The sequence below is a fragment of the Lemur catta genome, chromosome 9, assembly GCF_020740605.2.
Source record: "Lemur catta isolate mLemCat1 chromosome 9, mLemCat1.pri, whole genome shotgun sequence".
NCBI classification, from domain to species: domain Eukaryota; kingdom Metazoa; phylum Chordata; class Mammalia; order Primates; family Lemuridae; genus Lemur; species Lemur catta.
The window spans coordinates 89,776,173-89,796,234 of record NC_059136.1 but is presented as its reverse complement, the minus strand read 5'-3'; the positions used below and the strand labels follow the sequence as shown (position 1 = coordinate 89,796,234).

The following is a 20,062-nucleotide window of genomic DNA, read 5'->3' as shown; positions in this document are numbered from 1 at the left end:
CACAGCACTAATCACTGTAGCAAAGATATGGAATTAACCTCAGCATTCATTAGTGGATGAATGGATAAAGAAAATGTGGTCCATATCCATAAAGGAATACTATTCAGCCATAAGAAAAGAATGAAATCATATCATTTACAGCAACATGGATGGAACTGGTCATTATGTAATGTGATATGACACAGGCACAGAAAGACAAATAACACATGTTCTTGCTCATACATGGGAGCTAAAAAACTTGACCTCACAGAGATAGAGAATAGAATGATAGATACCAGAGATGGGGAAGGGTGTGAGGGTGGGAGGGGAAAATGAAAAGAGTCTGGTGAATGGGTGCAAATTTTGTTAGATAGAAGAAATAAGCACTAATGTTCCAAAGCGGACTAGAGTAACTGTAGTTAGTAACAATATATTGTATATTTCAAAATAGCTAGAAGAGAGGACTTGAAATGTTCCCAACACATAGAAATGATAAATACTCAAGGTGATGGACACCCCAAATGCTCTGACTTGATCAGTATACATCCTATGCATGTAAAAAATACCCACATGTACCCATATATATGTAAAATATTATGTATCAATAGAAGAAAAAATATATAAAAATAATAATTTGAGTTTCCAACTAAGATTCAGGGTAGTAAATTTAAGATTAATCTCTTGCCAATATTAATTCTACTGCAACAAAGCTAAACACGTTTTGTGAGCATCTTCCTTGAATTTTATATTTTCATAACAGAAGCAGTTTTTTTTTTTTTTTTTTTTTTTTGCCTTTTCGTTGATTATCTCATTGAGAAATAAGAATTTATTTGCTTAGGAGCATGCTGACACACATCCAACTAAAACTTGAATCATGTAAGAATTATTAAAAGCCATTTATGAAAATACATCACAAGTTCCTATCCTAGATTGTTTTTCAGAGACTCTCAGGCCTAGAAGAAAAGAAAATAGGTTTACCTGGAAATAACACAATTGAATTTTGCACACTTCCCATTGTCCTGCTACTATCACCACCATGAAAACCGTGTGACCAAGAGAAGCATCCCTATAATTCATGCAGATACAAATACTGCCTCCTATTGGGTTAGGAGGCTCCTTCAGGCCGGGCGCAGTAGCTCACGCCCATAATCCTAGCACTCTGGGAGGCCGAGGCGGGAGGATTGCTTGAGCTCAGGAGTTTGAGACCAGCCTGAGCATGAGCAAGATCCCGTCTCTACTAAAAATAGAAGAAATTAGCCAAACAACTAAAACTAGAAAAAAATTATCCAGGCATGGTGGCACTTGCCTGTAGTCCCAGCTAGTCTGGAGGCTGAGGCAGGAGGATCGCTTGAGCCCAGGAGTTTGAAGTTGCTGTGAATGAGGCTGACACCACGGCACTCTAGCCTGGGCAACAGAGTGAGATTCTGTCTCAAAAAAAAAAAAAAAAGGAGGCTCCTTCACATACATCATTTTGGATAACGCTAGCAACAACTCTCATATAGAGGGACAAGAAATTGTCCCTTGCTGAACTTTAGTCTTGCATGGACAGTTGCATGTTTGATAAGAGGCACAGCCACAATATTAAGCCTGATCACCTTCCTTGAGTACAGGCCCTTTTGCACTATATCAAAAGAGGATCCTTCTCCTTTCTAGAGGCTATAATACATCAGAGGAGATACAGAAGGAGCACATTTTCCTCTCCACCTTGGCTCAGACATCATTATCAAGTAAAGGGCAAAGCACAGTCTGTAACTGTGAGAACCACATCACAGTTATTTCAGTAATTCATTTGGAAAGAAGTTTCAAATGGGATGAAGAGATAAAGAAGCATGCTCAGATGCAATGTTTCTGCACCTACGACTGAGACATAGATATTTGGTAGCAAGTAATCTGCAAAACCACTTTGTGGTTTATAATAGACCTTAAAAAATTCTCAAGAAAAAAAATCATAAACATTTAATCAAATTAAATGTAAGATCAAGAGGTTTCAAGATAGAAATGGCCAAAGAGCTTTAACTACTGGTATTAATAGGCTTCTTGCTACAGCAGCAAAAATAATATAAGGATATGCACTGTGATTTCAGAATTGACTAACAGGCTTCCCCCACTCCTTCTCAAAAATATTGTCACTTACAAACTCACCATATCTTTGCATCATTATTTGGTCACTTATAGCCTCATTTTTCTTATATGAGTCTGGCCCTGGGACCAAGTTCTAGAATCTCCATTAAAAATTCAAAGCACAGATGAATCACTTCTTGAAACACCTTTTCATTGGCAAGAGCTTCCTAATTTTCACTCTTTTATATCTCATTTGTATTGCTCTGTTGACTTAGGTTTTAACGTCTCAGGTAGTGATGTTGGGTACTCAATTCAGTAAAACACCAATAGAACCTAAAAATGAGTCACTATTCATAATGTCTAATTGCTCATAGTACAATGATGAGACTCCTGTAGATAAGCCATTACTTAGTCCTAATTAATATAAAATCTTTGGGGGATGGGAATTTAAGTTTTCAATTTTCTGGTAATATAGTTCTTTGTGTGTCATTGGCGATTTGCAGTTCACATACATTATCACATTTAAGCTTATAATAATCAATATAAATCTAATATCACCCATCACTGACTATACAAATACTATGCAAATTTTAGAAAGTGTAGAAGAAATGCCCATTTGTCACCTGTTAGTTCATTTTGATACAAGTGCTAAAATAATCTGATAGACTTGTGATTGTGGGCAAAAAAGAAAATCACATTTTTTTCTCTGGGTCATTAGAATTAAAAAATATGTAAGTCTAAATGTGTTGGTAGAATGAACAAATTCCGGACATGTTTTCTGTTCTCATTTCCATGATTTGTATAAAGTAGTTCAACTATTTATGACCATTTTGGTGTGCTTAGAAACATCCTAATATTCATGGAGACCTACCATGGCAGATTACAAACTCCAATAGGCACTTTAAAAAAAAATTTTTTTATTTACAACAATTTTAGATTTACAGAATTGTTCTGAGGATAGCACAGAGTTCCCTTATACCCTATATTCAGTTTCCCCTGTTATTAACATCTTACACTAGCATAGCGTATTAGTTACAACTAATGAACTGATATTGATACATTATTATTCACTAAAGTACATATTTTATTCAGATTTCTTTAATTTTTACCTATTGCCCTTTTTCTGTCTCAGGATCCCATGCAAGATACTTCATTACATTTAGTCTTCAGGTCTCCTTATCCTCCTGTTGGCTATAACCATTTCTCAGACTTTCATTGTTTTTTAATGAACCTAACAATTTGGAGGAGTACTAGTCAGGTACTTTTTAGTATATTCCTCAATTGGAATTCATCTAATGTTTTTCTCATGATTAATCTGAGGTAATGGTTTTTTGGGAGGAAGATCACAGAGGTGAAGTCCCATTTTCACCCCCATAGCAAGGGTGAATACTATCAACATGATTTATCACTGGTGATGTTGACCTTGATCGCCTAGCTCAGGTAATGATTGCCAGATATCTCCACTTACAGCTACTCTTTCTTCCCCCTTCCATACTATATATAGTCTTTGGAAGGAAGTCAGTATGCTGAGCCCACATTTAAAGTAGGGAGTTATGCTACTCCCTACTTTATGTAGATACATAAATTATTTGGTCTAATAGCTATTTTCAACTTTAAATAGCTAGGAGGATTCCACAACTCAAAGTGTGTTGTAAATAGAGAAGAGGAAAATGATGAGGAAATTCATACGAGGAAGCCAAGAACTAACGAAATGAAGGTAATGATTGCAGCCACAGTAAGAGGTAGGGTCACACTCCTCATCAGGGGTGGAGACTCATGACTACAGACAAAGTCCACTCGACTCTTTCCTGCCCACCCAGTTCCTCTGAAAAAGTGAAACATTCGAACATTTGGAAACTGTAAGGAAGTCCATCATCCTTTTACTTTTCTCCTGGGATCACCCCATGAATCTAACCTTTCCTCCACCGCTGGCACCTGTCTTGCAATAAGATTCTGGTCTCCAACATGCACAGAAAGGTTTCCAGGCAGAATTCAATGCTTTCTCTTGGAAGTGGATACAAGTAGATATGTAATGGGAGGAGGTGTTTTCTCTTATTTAAAGGAGTAAAATGAGGTAAAGATTAAGTCATTTGCTAAATTTCTTTATATAATAATTTATGATATCTATCTTTATCATTCAACTCTTAATAAAAGTGCTCTCTTGAAACTCCTCAAAGAGTACCTGTCAAATGGAATGGTCCTTTCTCCTTCCTCATTCTCCTGATCTTTGTCTTGTGTTTGTCTTTGTTAACTACCCTTTAGTATTGGGTAGCTATTTCTGTGTAACAAACCACCCCAAAACTCAATGAAGCCATTTAAGCATAAAGCGATCGTTTATTACTGCTCATGTTCTGTGGGGTAGTTGCAGCTTTTCTAGGCTGAATTCAGTCAGGTGGCTCTTGTTCTAAGGAAGGCCCGCCAGCTAACTGGGGAGTCACTGGTCTGTGTCTCTCACCCTTTTCCAGCATGCTGGCTGTGGCAAGTTTTTACCATGGCAATGGCAGAAATTCAGGAGAACAAGTGGTAACATGTGCCCTCTTTTAAGAGCTAGGCTTGGAATTGGCACCCTGTCATATCTGTCCACATGCCATTAGTCAAAGCAAGTCATGTGGGCAAGGGACAGAAAATACATTGTATCCTCAATGAGGCCATAGCTAGTGTGTGGATGAAGGATAAGGGAGAATTGGGGCCACTAATGCAATCTATTATGTCCTTGCTTCCTTAAACATTCTTCTCTTTTTTGTTTTGAGACAGAGTCTCACTTTGTTGCCCGGGCTAGAGTGCTGTGGCGTCAGCCTAGCTCACAGCAACCTCAAACTCCTGGGCTTGAGCAATCCTCCTGCCTCAGCCTCCTGAGTAGCTGGGACTACAGGCATGTGCCACCATGCCTGGCTAATTTTTTCTATATATATTTTTTTAGCTGTCCATATAATTTCTTTCTATTTTTAGTAGCGATGGGGTCTCGCTCTTACTCAGGCTGGTCTCGAACTCCTGAGCTCAAACAATCCGCCCGCCTTGGCCTCCCAGAGTGCTAGGATTACAGGCGTGAGCCACCGCGCCCGGCCACCATTGTTTCTTATAGCTGAGTAGTACTCCATGGTATACATATACCACATTTTATTAATCCAATCATGTATTGGTGGGCACTTCGGTTGTTTCCACATCTTTGCAATTGTGAATTGTAACACAGTGCCATCTTGATCTTCTTCTCTTTTATTATTTCTTTAATTCTTCTTTCTTCAGCCTCAGTGCTATGTGTAGACTTTACCTAAGGCTCAGCCTTTCCATCCTGCTTTTCTCCGTGTGTGTGCTCTTCCTAAGAATGTTCATCAGGCTCTGACTCGCTGATGGCCTAACGATCATTTCCAGTTTACCATCAGGCATCTCCATATTTCCACTTGGAATTGTCCAAACTCATAATCGTTGGTCCCATGTTCCATTTAAATCAATGTTTCTTTCCAATACAGATCTGTATGTCTGAAAAAGACTTGGGTCTTTGGATCATTGTTTTGAGGTGAATGTAAAAAGCAAAAACAAAAACAGAGCCTCAGTGAAAACTTCTCTATGCTAATAGGAATAAGACATTTCTAAAAATAAAAAGGGAACATGTCTGAAAGAAACCAGTAATGATAAGAAGCATATTAAGAACCATTTCCTGTGGGAAATGGTTAAAGTTGCTAATAATTTTTTTAATCTAGAGATTATATAGGGTGTCATGACCACTACTGTGTTTAGATAGTTGAAAGTGTGTGGTGTAGGAATACATGAAGTTTTTTTCTGTACAGCAGAACTATTACCACTGGGTGGATTTGGGGTAGGAAAATTTTATTATTTATTTATTTTTAATTTTTTCATTTTTAATTATTATGGGTACATAGCATTTGTATGTCTTTATGGGTACATGTGACGTTTTGATGCAGGCATACAGTGTGTATTAATCAAATCAGGGTAATTGCGGTATCCATTACCTCCAGCATTTATCATTTGTATTAGGAACATTCCAATCCTACTCTTTTAGTTATGTTAAAGTATACCCTAACTTATTATTGATTATAGTCACCTTGTTGTGCTATCAAATGTTGTTCATTCTAACTATCTAACTATATTTTTGCAGCCATTAGCCATCCATACCACTTTATCTCCCTCTCCTTGTTACCCTTCTCAGCCTCTGGTAACCAACCACCATTCTACTCTCTCTGTCTGGATGAGATCAATTGTTTTTATTATATAGCTCCCACATAAGTGAGAACATGCAGGATTTGTCCTTCTGTGCTTTGCTTATTTCACCTAACATAATGTTCTCCAGTTCCATCCTTGTTGTTGTAAATGGCAGGATTTCATTCTTTTTTATGGCTTTATAATATTCCATTCTGTATATGTACCACAGTTTATTTATCCATTCATCAACTGAGGTACACTTAGGTTGATTCCAAATCTTGGCTGTTGTGAATAGTGCTGCAATAAACATGGGAGTGAAGATATCTTTTCGATATGCTAAATTCTCCTCTTTTGGATATATACCCAGCAGTGGGATTGCTAGGTCATGTGGTAGTTCTATATTTAGTTTTTTGAGGAACCTCCACACTGTTCTCCATAGTGGTTGCACTAATTTGCATTTTCATGGGGTAGGAAAAGTTTAGCTTGATATTAGGAAATAACTTTTAGTAAGAAGAACTACATAGAATGAGAATGGGCTGCATATCTTTATTTTTCATTTGTGTCACTCCTTTCTCCTGAAAAGTCTTGCTCCCACTTCTCTCAATCGTCTGTCAAATCCTTGTCCACTCCTCAGACTTATCCCAAATCTTCATCCCTCCATAAACTTTTCCCTGACTACTCAAATGTTATTGATCCTTCTTAACTCATGTTGCTAATATCCCACCCCTACTAAATTAAGGCCTCTTTGGAAGTAAAAATAAGACATTCTAATTTATAAATTCAAGCATGAAACACAACACTGAGCTTATAACAGGGATTCAATAAATTATTAATGGCTTACTGTTCTATCACAGATTTTCTCATTTCTAATCTGCAGTCCTTAGGCTTGGTTAGAATTTGAACCAGATTGGAACGTTCGAGAATCTGATCATTTCACACTGATTTAGCTTCTGATTTTATTAAAATCCTGAAGGGAGAAATAGATTTTCCATTACTTGCCATCCAAGCTTGTATTTTCCTACTCAGCAAAGAAAAACACTGAATTTAGAAACCTTCTAAGATCTTAGATTTATAGCTCAGATAATTTGCTCAGTGAAATAGAGGAGTGAATATTTCATCATTTCTTCATGTCTGAAAATTATTTAAAACCACAATCAAGTGGTGAATGGGAATATAGGATGTGGAGGAACACACACAATACCAGAGGGCTGTCACTCTAGTTTGTATTCAGGTCTGCCTGTTGTCATAGTTACTGATATACTCAAAGCAATTTCCCTCCCAAATCACACTCTGCAGACCTTCGATGAAAATAAGCTATTCTTCCTGCTTTATTATTCTCTATCCATGAATTGAAGCTAAAAAATAACATTAATTGCATGAATGGTTTTACACTTTTAGCAAGATTTTAAACATACAAAAGAAATAAAAAAGGTTTGATCAAAATAAATACCTCTGATTGAAGTCTCACCTCATTTGCTCAGCAATGATTCATTGAACACCTTAGTACTGGGGCCATAGCTATGATTATGGCCCAGTCCCCACCCTCAAGGACATCAGAGCTCTGTGAGGGAGAGAAATGAGTGAGGGATGGGTTTTGACAGAATGCAATCAGTGCTGTGGTGGAAGCCATGGGAAAGCAGAAAAGCAGCACTCCATTAAGTCTAGGGTGTTAGTGGGGTCAGATCAAAGGGTGGAGTCCATCCTGCAAGTCTTGAAGCATCGTTCCTGTGAAGTTTAGGAAATGTATTTTTAGTTCTGGGTGCAGGATGCCAGTGTGACCCCGCAGGCTGGACTCACGGAGCAGTGGTGTGCGGAGGCCACACAATGTGCTACCACCTGCTGATATTCACACACAGCTCTCCTTTCTGCTCTGGCCACAGGAACTCCTTCACAGACATCCTCCGCGCCATACTGCTGTCATTGGAAGTCCTTATTGAAGATCCGGAGCTTCAGATAAATGGCTTCATTTTAATTATAGACTGGAGTAATTTTTCCTTCAAACAAGCCTCCAAACTGACACCTTCAATCCTTAAACTGGCCATTGAAGGGCTACAGGTATGTTCAATGATTGTACAATACAAGACTGTGTGCAGCAGTGTACTTCCTTCTTATTATTGCAATCAAAATAATATTTATCTTTTAGAATGGTAAAAGGAAACTTGGATAAAATTCATCTGTGAGTACTCTGCCTTTTTACCTCAGCCTGAGTTTAGATGTTTGTCTTTTTTTAATTAGCTTTCATTTTCATTAATAACTCCAAATTACTGTTACCACAGGCACAAATTACCTACTGTAGATATAATGAATAAAGCTCAGAGATGTTTGGCTTAATCCATCTGAGAGCTCACAAAAATTAAAACTAAGAAACATCTGCTTTATGAGCATGTCCTGCGTAGAGGTGGCATGGGGCTTTCCAGGGTTTCCAGAAGCATTTTTGTGCCCAGAAATGCACCCTGTGGATCACGGCTTTCCAGAGTGTAATGTGCTTAAGTGCATCATTTTGGTGCAAACAAAGGAAGCAGATAAAAAAGTACCTCCTGTTTGTGTGACCAGTTGTCAGGATTTTGGAAAAGGGTTTTTTGTGCTGCATGAAGGCCAGGGTGGTCAATCTCTAGCGTTCGTTCTACTTTGTAAGGGTCAATGATTCCACAAATGTAACTCAGAGAGACCATGCTGCTTAGCTTCCTGGCAACGTGGTGTTACAGTACAAAATTAAGGGCATAGTTTGGGGAGATTCAGAATCAGCATAGATGAAACTCATGTCCCTTCTTAATTTCATTGAAAGACTGACTCAAAGGAGTGACCCTCTCTCCCAATAGATGGAAGTTATATGCAGCTATGTACACAGCAAAATATGGATATTGGATAACTCTCAGATCAAGCAGTGGTAACACGTGCACCTCAAAGCGCACGACTAGGAATTACTTCAATCACCCATCATACTTTAGTGTGGTAATTGTTGGGTTTGTTTCTTAAACTATGGCTTATTCATATTTGGCCCCCAAAGAATATTTAGCACCTAGTGGACCTCTGATAAACATGTGTTTATTGAATGGATCTTATTTTATTAACAGATTTCCCATTTTTCAGAGGAGGAGAAGTAGAGCAGGCATTTCAGAAGAGGAAGAGCAAGTGCACATTGTTCCAGGAAGGCCACATTGTCCTGGGTGGCTTCATTGTGCAGTGTATCTGGGGTACATTTGTAAAGTTGTGTTTGCATGAATAGACCACATGGAACACCCCGCCTTGCCTTAACATCCCAGTCGTAGACTTCTGTGTACTTTCTGTCAGTCACTTCCTTTCAGCTCTGACTCCTTTTCTCAACCTCCCCTCATCTAAGCCTCCGAACATCTCCTCTGTCTTTTCTTAAAGCTTTTATCAGAATTTTAAAGTAAGCTTCAAGATTTATTTCATGCCCTATAATTATGCTGACTATATTTTTAGGAATTTCTGTACAAGCTTCATGTAATCTTATCTTTTTTAAAAAAAGACAATTCTTTACATGTGTAAGTAGTTGTCATTCAAGTTCTAGGCCTTTATAAGATTTTTTTTCATAAATCAGGAAGGAAAATGTCCTTTGTCCAACCCTGTGTCCCAATTTTTCTTCCTGACGTTGTGTGGATTATGTAATATGTCCCTTGTCAACCTCACTAGGCTGATGTGGGTCTTACGGAGGTGTGCATGGTGAGTGTGTTTTAAAAGGTAAGGCTATACATAAATGCAAGCTATTCTTGGGAGAAATACTAGAGGACCTTTTGTGGGGCAAGGTGGGTCCTATCTAGATCTTCCCTTATCATGCGCCAGGGTGCACAATGAATCCCACAGTGTTCTATAGCTCTGGTTAAGGAACAGCCCTCTACTGGGAGAGGAAGCTCATGGTCCCAGGGAAGCTGAGATGGGATGCAGCTCCTCCATCTAGGATGTCCCCATCCCAGATGCCCCCATCCCTTGCTTTTAGTTTGTCTTGGCTGTGCTGATGAAGCTCTTGGGGTTATTATAGACATCTGCTTTTGCCTCACAGTGGGTAGCCTGCTCTGGCCAGAGACTGGCAGCTTCTCACTCCAGGCTATCCTCTTTCTGGCTTTGGGGGCATTTAGATGCCTTGATCAACCCACCACTGGCTCTCCTGGTGACCTTTCTTCATAGCAGAGATTGTTGTCTCCATCTCTAGGTGGCCATTAAATCTTCTGATGTCTTGAAAAAACCATAATTACTACTAAGCAGAGTTCATCCCTCTGTGGTCACGAGTGTTGTACAAGGAGGGTCCCATACAAGTCTCCATTGTTTAGCCATGAAGGTTCAGGATAAATCCCACAACAACATAGGCAGACTTCAGTAGAGAATGGAAAAGCTACACAAGGCCAATATCAATGAGAGAAGAAAAGCTACTCTCCTCCTTCCTCCCATGCACCCCCAGAGAGGCTTGAAGTGTCTCCTGGACCTGTGAGAGACCACAGGGAAGGGAAATCTTATGTTCCAGTGCAGTGAACTTGCTCTCTCTGCTGTCCTGCCTTTTGCAGGACTAGGTGTGAGAAAGTGGCCTTGTCAGGGGGAATAATAGACCAATTTGGTGCGAGGCCATCTGGTTTGGGTTCTCAGCTATTTATAGGATTTGCCTAGGATTACGTACTCCGGAACCCCTGGAGAATTTGGGGCCTTAGGGTGTGAAAGCCTCCATATCAGAGCATCTGCGGTAAGCAAAAGATGTTTGGCATTTCCTGCAATGGAATATCGAGGAGTTTCCCTGACTCTGAATCAGGATAAATAACTGCTTTTTCTTGGTTACACACATTCTCAATTAACCCCAAAGGGGAGGTGATACCAGATAATGTAGAGCTGGTGGGCACTGGTCTAGGAACATGTGCTTTGGGTCTACAAGTTGCATTTCTGTGCTTTAAAAAGTAATTGTATCGCCTCTGACAACAATCATCAAAAAAACTGGCATGCACGCAGAACTTTGGTCATGTACGTCATGGGCTGAATTAATGAATTATTATAATAATTGCTCTTAAAAGGATTGTTATATTTTTACATCAAAAGTTACCCTGTATCAGCCAGTCATGAAATGCTAATAGTGTATGTACTATATATTCCTCCTTTTAGAGCAGTGCTTTGAGGAAATGTCATTGTTTAGAATGTTAAGTTGTCCTGGTTACATAAATATTCCGTGAATATTAGTTCAGAATACTTTAGTTAAAACGCTGATTTTGAGAATGCCTGAAAGTCATTTACTTTCACTGAGCTGTTTGATTTTTGAATGTGGTCAATAATGTTTAAAAGAATCGTTGTTATCTGTTCATTACAATTTGTTTAAATTTTAATCAAACTTAAAGGAATATTTATGCCACCATTTTAATACAGCTCAGCATTATTCGCGATTTCTGGCAGAGTGAGGGACAGGCTGAAATCCTGCTCTGAAGCTTTGTAACGTGTCCAAAATCAATTTTTGGAATTACTTCTTGTAAATCACTGAGGCCCAACTATTACAATCAGCACGTGATGTTTATCAGTGTTCAGCCAACCAGACACTTCAAGAGCTCACTGTGCTGAAGTGTTTTGTTTAGAAAAAACTACAACCTTGTGTCCTGTAGACTGTTTGCAAAGTATTTGATTCTTTTAAGGGCCCAGATATTTGTATGGGCTTAGAGAAGGCTGTTTTTCACTCATCAGAGGAGGTCCAGAAAGCAGTCTCTCTCTTTTTATTTTCCCCCTTGTTTCCATGCTCATGACAGTATTCTCCAGCCAATCTGCACACTTCCTCAGTTCATTAATATCTCATTCAAGGTTTATTGCATGACCTTTTTTTCTGTTAAAGATTTTTTAATAATATTTATATAAGCTTTGATTCAAATTCTCCGAACAGCTTTGAGTCACTCCAGTGGAAAAGTAGGTTCCACTGCTTTTCCAGTCTTTTTTTCCCCTTAACTCTAATGACGATTTTCCAACTCTTAACCCTGGTGGGAAGAAATCTGGAGCAATGCTCAGAGGATTGGCCAACTGCAAATTGTCTATTTCCTTAGCATCTCTTTTTGTTACACCCTTTCAGACCTTGGTTCATTCTCTCTGCTTCCCTTCCCACAGCCTACTTTTTCACCCCCTTTGCCAAAATATAAGATGTATTGAGTTGCTCTTGGAGAATCCAAAGTGACATATTTACTCAAAAGATTAGCACAGTTAAAAGTCTGTCACGTCAGCAGGCAACGTGACAGTTTCCAAATGTAAATGGATGGATCATGCTGTGATTAGAAATTTGGAAGGGCAGGTTGGGCAGGTGCACGTCAAGTGAGTAGCAGATTCACACTGACTCTACTGTCCATGCTTCAGACATGCAGACTACTGACCTGTGATGCATTCATCCGGCATAAATATGGGTCAGGTGCTCTTCTAAACAGGGGTACAGCACAGAACAAACATTCTAGGGCCTTCCTTCTTAAAATGTCCACAAGCCAGCAATATCAGCAGCACCGGGAGCTGGTTAGAAATGCAGGTTCTCAGGTCCTGCCCCAGACCTACGGAGTCAGAAGCTGCATTTCAACAGATGCTCCAAGTGATCTGTGTGCACATTAGAGTTTAAGAAGCACCACTCTAACATGCAGTATTGCAGTGGAATGCAATGGATCTTGGCCTCAAGCACTTGAGGGCTTGTTACAACCCACATGGCTAGACTCCACTCCCAGAGTTTCTGATTCTATAAATCTGGAGCAGAGCCCAAGAATTTACACTTTAAAAAGCCTTCCAGGTGATGCTAATGCTGCTGGTACTAACCACATTTTGGTGTGGGTGAGAGTAGAGTCCACCGTCTGGGCCTCAGTCCTGGATCTGGCCTCTTAAAGACCTCAGGCAAGCCATTCACTATCTAGGTCTCCGTTTCCTCATCTGTAAAATGTGGTGTGATAACAGCACCCACACTGTAGGTTTATGGTAGAAATCAAATAGTACATGAAAAGTGCCTGGGAGATAGCCAGTGCCCACTGAATGCTAGAATGTTATTGAAAGAATGAAGAGGACAGCCCTTGTCCATGGGCCCCTGTGGCTCTAATACACCCATTTAGATGAATGTGCTGTCCACTGCCCCAGCTCTGTAAGTTTGGATCTCTCAAAACTAGACCTCAGCAGTCTGTTCATGGGCCCTAACCAGGAGAGTTCCTTATCGCTGCTCACCATAGGTAGTGACTTAGGGTTGGGTTTGGTACCAGCTGCCCATACATCGGCACTTGAGGTGCTTCGTCCTTGTATTTGTGTAGTGTGATCATTTTCATTATCAGCCGAGCATCGAGGGACGAATCCATTCCCAATGCCTCAGCAGTCAGGTGATTGATGGGGCTGAAGCTCACCCTTTCATCCTGTAGGACTCTTCAGCAGTAACATTTGCAGGTCTTTTATTGATCCCTACAGTCTTTATGTATTAAAGAGTATTAGATAGGAACAGATTGAAGGAAAAGGATATTTGTGTTTTGTCAAGAAGTTTTTTTTTTTATTTTATCTCTTTGATCAAGAAGTTTTTAATTCAAGTTTTCTAAACACTCCAGGTATACTTGAAAAGCACTTCCTCCAAGCAAACTATGTTTTACTTTTTCAGGTCACAAGCTGTAATTTTGAATTTGCAACAGTGCAATATGTTATTATGGAACTATTAGAGGAATAAAATGTCTCCTCTAATGCTCTACCTTGTTAAGTATCAATTAAACTCAGGAAGATAATTAGGGCTAATGACACTCTGGTGATCCTGATAGCAGGATCAGTATGGCCCATTTAAAACAGCTCCAATTAAATAGGTCTATCTCCGGCATACTTTTGGTAAGTAGTGTTTCCAGACTCTTGTTGTTATAAACCTAGCCAATCCTCTGATTCATCCATTCAGGACCAGCTAGACACAAAGGTAAAAAGACACAGTCTCTGCCCTCAGGAAGGTCAAGGTTCAAAGCAGAAGCAGGCCTGTAAAGAAATGATGAAAACCATGTACAGAAGGGGAGACATGTACCCAGTTAATAAAACCCCAGAGGAGGAATCCAATCTGGCCACGAGGAGTCAGGAATGGCACTCTGAGTGAGGCCACAGCTCAACTGAGTGTTAGATGAGTGGGGAATAGACAAATGAAAACACAGTGGAAGAAATTTCAGGCAGTGAGAATAATGTAGGCAAAGAAACAGAGACAGAGCTCAATAAGAGAGAGAAACAGAATCAATTTCATTTTCCTGGCATGCACAAGTGCCAGGCAGGAGCTGGTGTGCTCCTGTGCCATGCTAAGGAGCTTAGTCTCTTCCTGCAGACATAGGGAGCCACTGAACACATGGAAGCAAGATGGCAATGCAGATACAGGGATTAATTTGGTGGCTCTGAGCAAGGAAGGGTCAAAGGCAGGGAAACCAATTACAAGACAACTACAATAACTCAAGTAAGAAATGATAAGAATCTAAAATAGTTGTGATAAAAGGGATTCAATAGCCAAATAGGAAGCTAGACAAAGCAGTGCTTGGGGTTTGGATATGTGGGAAGTGGTGGCGGAAGAATTAAGGAGGAAGGTCAGGTATGCAGCTGAGGTGCCCATGGATGGTGGTGACAACCAATGGGATCGTGCAGAGTAGAAGAGGCAGGCGTGGGAAGTAAGGAGCATTATTTGAGTATTAGAGGTGTTGAGTTTAAGATCCTGTGGGGTATCTTAATTATTTACAGTAAATCTGAGCCAAGGGGAGAGGTCTAGGCTGGATCCATAGATTTAGTGGTATTTAAAATCCTAAGAAAGACAAGATCGTTCAGGAAAAAACTAAGGAGTGAGAAGCAGTGGTTGAGGAAAGAACCCACATGAACATACTGAACAAGTCAGATGAGAAGCAGCCCACAATGGAGAAAGGGGCCATGAGGACAGGGGTCTGTGAGAAGAATCAGGACAGAAATAAGGGAGAGGGCTTCAAGGAGGAAACAATCGCAGTGCAGTGGTAGGGGTGCCTTTAGAGAGCTCTCCGCTGAGGAGGAAGGTGGAGAAAGGAAAGTAACTCTGTGATGAAGTGTGTCCATGGACCACAGGGGGTCAGAGCACAGAAGGAACCAGAGAAGGAGCAGGAAGATGCCAGTGAAAGCAATATTCCATCTTACTTTTCTGCTGGCGAGACCTTCACCAGAGGAAAGGTCATTAAATATGAAATGGTGGATTTCAAATCAAAAGTGTAGTTTATTATATCTCATATAAGAAGCAGTACAATTAATCAAAGTATGCACCTAAACTATCCACACAGTTTTGCCATCATAACGGTGGCTTGTTTATGCCAGCAGCAAAGAAGCCCAAGGAGCAAGTGGCGAGTAAATCGTGAAAGGTGTTTTCCACAGCTATTTGAGAACTGAATATTTTTCTTTGCAAGAAGGGGTCCAAAGCCTGCAAGAAGTGGTAGTCAGTTGGTGCAAGGTCTGGTGAATATGGTGGATGACAGAGGGTTTCCAAATCCAGCTTCTGTAGTTTGAGTAGCATTGTTTGTGTGACATGTGGTCAAGTATTGTCTTGCAAGAGGATTGGCCTGTCTCTATTGACCAATCTCAATATTTAGCAATCTCTTGCTAAATCACAAGCATCCTCATCATTTCATCCAGCTGGTTGCAGTAAACATCTGCTGTAATGGATTGACCAGGTTTCATGAAGCTGTGGTGGATAATACCAGCCCTGGACCACCAAACGGACACCATTAGCTTTTTTGGATGAATATTGAGTTTTAGACTGTGTTTCCACACTTCTTCTTTATCCAACCATTGTGCCAAAAGCTTGCAATTGTCAAAAACAATCCATTTTTTCATCACATATAACAATATGGTGTAGAAATGGTTCACCTTTATGTCGTGACAGCAAAGAAAGGCAAACACTTGTTTGATATTTCTAGCTGTCTTCCCTGCATTGGTTCCACGAGGGAACTCATATTTGAAAATAATATGAATTTTTTTACTTATCCATAGTTTCACTCAAATCACTCTAAAAAACTTTTGAAAGATATTCACAAGCCAAAACATGTGTTTGAAAGATTGAGGATATACCTTCATAATAAAAATAAAACAAGAAGTGTCAAAGTGAAATGTCAGAGATAGCAACTGTCCAACTAAGTACTTAAGAAAATTGGACATTTCATGCTTAATAACGTAATAGTAAGGGCCTTCACACAGCCGTGGAAGATTGGTCTTGACAAATGATTGACCTTCGTGAATTGTTTAGTTCCAGGTTAATATTTCTCAATGCAACAGAGAAAAGATCTCTGCATCTCATGATTATGACATGAAGGGTGGCATGGCTGTCCAGGGACTATGTTCTGAATATATTATGTAATATATTAGAAGGAATATAGACTATTACAAGTTTCTAGTCCTGTCAGTGTCCTGTGAGACCCAGCATCAAAGTTAAGCAGTATCTGGCATTCTCGAAAGGCCCCCTGTTGGGAAGAAACTCTGTGGAAATCCTTGCCCTGCACAACCCACATTCTCCAGTGATTAAACCATGAGTATTAAAATAATGTCCCTTGCAAAAGAATCAATCAGAGTTCTTTGGTTTTAAGGGCTAGAAAACTCCCAGCTTAAACCAGGCTCAAGCAAAACAAACAAACAAAAGGTGGTGGGGGGGGGGTGGGGTTTACATAACTGATCAGTTCAGAGCTACTCTATCCTCCAGGCTCAGCTACACCTGGAGCGGAAGTCACAATGATGTCGTGAGAACTCAGTCTTTCTCCGTCCACCCCTCAGTCACAATTTTCTCTCTACTGACTTCATTTTCAGACAGAATTTTTCTACCAGGTGAAAAGGAAGACTGGTAGCTAGTTGCAGGTATAAGTGACCTCCACTGTCTACATTCTTGGCAGGAGGGAGGGGATTGGGGGGTGCTCTGGCCAGATGAGATTATGAACCCACCCAAAATTCTACACCTGAACCACAGAGACTAAGAATATTAGAGGTGTGGCTCCCCAAAGATGCTGGGCAATGACAGAAATTTCCACTTAGAAACTTAAGGTAGACAATTAGAGGGACATTTTCTTGCAGTTTTCTACTTGCTGTCCAAGTATAGACTTGCTGTCTATACAGCACCTGGGAATTTGAAAGTTGGGTTTTATTTCTGTTTGACAACTTAATTCCACAGATAAACAAGGGGAAATTGCTTAACACCTGTAGACCCAAGATTCTTCATCAGCAAAAACTGAGGGGGTTGGTCCAGAGCAGTGGTTCTCAAACTTTATCACTCCCAGAATCATAGGAGGACTTGTTAAAACCTTGATTACACGGTTACAACCTTAGAGTGTCTGATTCAGTAGGTTGGAGGTGTGGGGGGTGAGAATTTGCATTTCCAACAATTTCCCAGGTGATGCTGCTGTTGGTCCAGAGACCACACTTGATAATACCGGTCTACATAATTCCTTACAACCTTTCTTGCCACCTAATGGTGTGAATCTGTAATTCTACCTCTACAGAAGTAGCCTAAGTGCCTAGGTCAGGGATAGGAAGTAGGTTTGCTCCCACATGCCAAATCTAAACAGTTAGAATGCAGAGTTGAGAGAAATTCTGAAGTGAACTCCATGCTCAGCAGAAAAGAACACTAGGGTTGATTTGTGAGGTTTGCCTTCACCGTGGATGGTGGCTGGGCAAGCCTGCTGCACATTGGCTGTCCCTCACCTGAGCATTTCTAGCTCGGGAGATAGTCTAGTGTTCATGAAATAAGAAATAAGGAAAACAACCATAGGGAGTGACAAACACCTCAAAGAAGCCCATATTCTATAGTCTAGGTTAAAAATAAACAAACATGATGATGGTAATGATTATGATCATGATGATGGAGGTGACGATGATGATAGTAGTGATGGTAGATATTAATCTGGCACTTAAATTACTTTCACACACAGTATTTTCTTTGATCCTTCCAAAAACCCTTTGAATAAGCAGAGCAGGGAAGCAACAGATCAGCTCTTCAAAATAAAAATATGAAAAAAATTGATAGAGACAAGCAATCAAACATCAATTCCTAACAAAATTTTAGTTGCCATGGAGGTCAACTCAAGACCCCAGACTTTTCATTGTGTTCTACCACTTTGTTAGAATAAATTGGTGGTAAAGTGTGGTTCATTTTTGTCAAAGGAGAGCATTTGTTCCTAAGAAACCAACAAGAATTGTTAACCTCTTTTAGCCCAAAGACAAAAATTCTGAAGTGCAGTTTCTTATTTTTATATTTAGAAGAACCTAACTTTTGTGTAATAAACTTTTTTTTTTGACGTGTAAGATACATTTGGAGAATGACCCGAATTATCAGTGCACAGCTCAGTGAATTTTCAGAAGATGAAAGCATCTAAGTGACCAAATGCAGATCAGGAAAAAATAGTACCTGTGAGCCAAAGGTGCTGGGTACCAGTAACGATCCCAAAGGTAGCCATTATCTTGACTTCCAAAATCATAGATTAGTGTTGCCAGATTATGGTTTAATTTATAGAAGAAAAAGAAGTGACTTACTGCCTATGTTCATGTGCTCTTGTCTGAGCCAATCATTTGTTCTTTTGTGGTATGACAACTTTGGTGTCATATCTGTCTGTACTATTTTCATAAAAGTTCTGAAATTATTAATGTCTATGTTTGAAATTTAATAAAATTATTCTTGGAAATTTTGAGGCTAAAAATCACAGTAGTACATTGTCTTTGTGGAATTTAATTATACAGCTATTGCATCTTATAGAATATGCAGCACCAAATGAGTCTTACAAAATTGGTGCATTAAGCTTACACATTTTACTCTTTTTTTATGTCTTTTTTATCATTCTTTATTTTTTTAGTTGACACAGTAACTGTACATATTTAAGAGGTATACAGTGATGCTTCAATACATACAATGTATAGCAATCAGATCAAGGTAATTAACATATCCATCATCTCAAATGTCTATCGTTATTTTGTATTGAAAACATTCAATATCCTCTCTTCTGACTATTTGAAAATATATGCTATTGTTGACTATGTCATCGTACAGGGCTATAGGACACTAGAACTTATTCTTCCTATCTAGCTGTAGTTTTGTAGCCTTTAACCAATCTCTCCCTATCTCTCCCTTCCCCCTACTGTCCCCAGGCTCTGGTATCCTCTGTTCTACTTTTTATTTCTATCAACATTTTTTTTTTCAGCTTCTGCATGTGAGTGAGAACATGCAGTGTTTAACTTTCTGTTTCTGGTTGATTTGATATAACATAATGTACACACTTTATTCTTAGGAAAATCCCTCAAACTTTCACTTAGAGCCTATTTATTCTCCTTTTACACATAATTCTTGTTGATTTGGTCATGTGGTTTCCAAGCTTACCACATACTAGAAGTCTCAGACAAAAATTTGGTTGAGAGGTTAATCCACATTAGCATATAGTCTGTATCAAGAAATCACAGCTGACATCCAAGGAAGAAACACAAATAACATAAAATTTTACTACTGAAGCTAGGAAGCACCATGATTGAGGTCATTTAGTAGAGAGGTTAATATGCTGTGGTAGCCCCGAGAGCACCAGCATGGGATAGAATCTGATATGATGGGCGCACCCATGATCCTGAGCTATCTGGAAGAGTCTCAGTCACCTTAAACAGACATTACTGAAGACATCATGGAAATGTGTAAAATGTTAGAGAGATTTTCATCTAAAATAGTTATAACATGATATAAAAATTTTGACAGCTTAAGAGCCAAACAAACCCTTAGTCACTTGTCTATCTTAGGACTTCCAGAAATATTAATTATCTGAGGGTTAATAGAGTGAAAATAGATATTTTATAGTGAAAATAGTTTCCAAATGACCGAGAGAGAGCCCTTGGAAGACTTGTCTTTTAGATTCCCCAAGATGGAAGAACAACAGATGCTAAGCACCTTCAGCAGTTG

The 20,062-nt window shown here is 39.5% G+C and overlaps 1 protein-coding gene across 1 annotated transcript in view; it reads left to right on the top strand.

The window, feature by feature from the left end:
- CLVS1 (clavesin 1) overlaps window positions 1-20,062 on the top strand; it is a 185,620-nt gene that overhangs the window by 73,270 nt on the left and 92,288 nt on the right. The window contains exon 3 of the mRNA XM_045560963.1: window positions 8,079-8,253. Within this exon, the coding sequence (XP_045416919.1) occupies window positions 8,079-8,253 (175 nt within the window). The remainder of the gene's footprint in view (window positions 1-8,078; window positions 8,254-20,062) is intronic.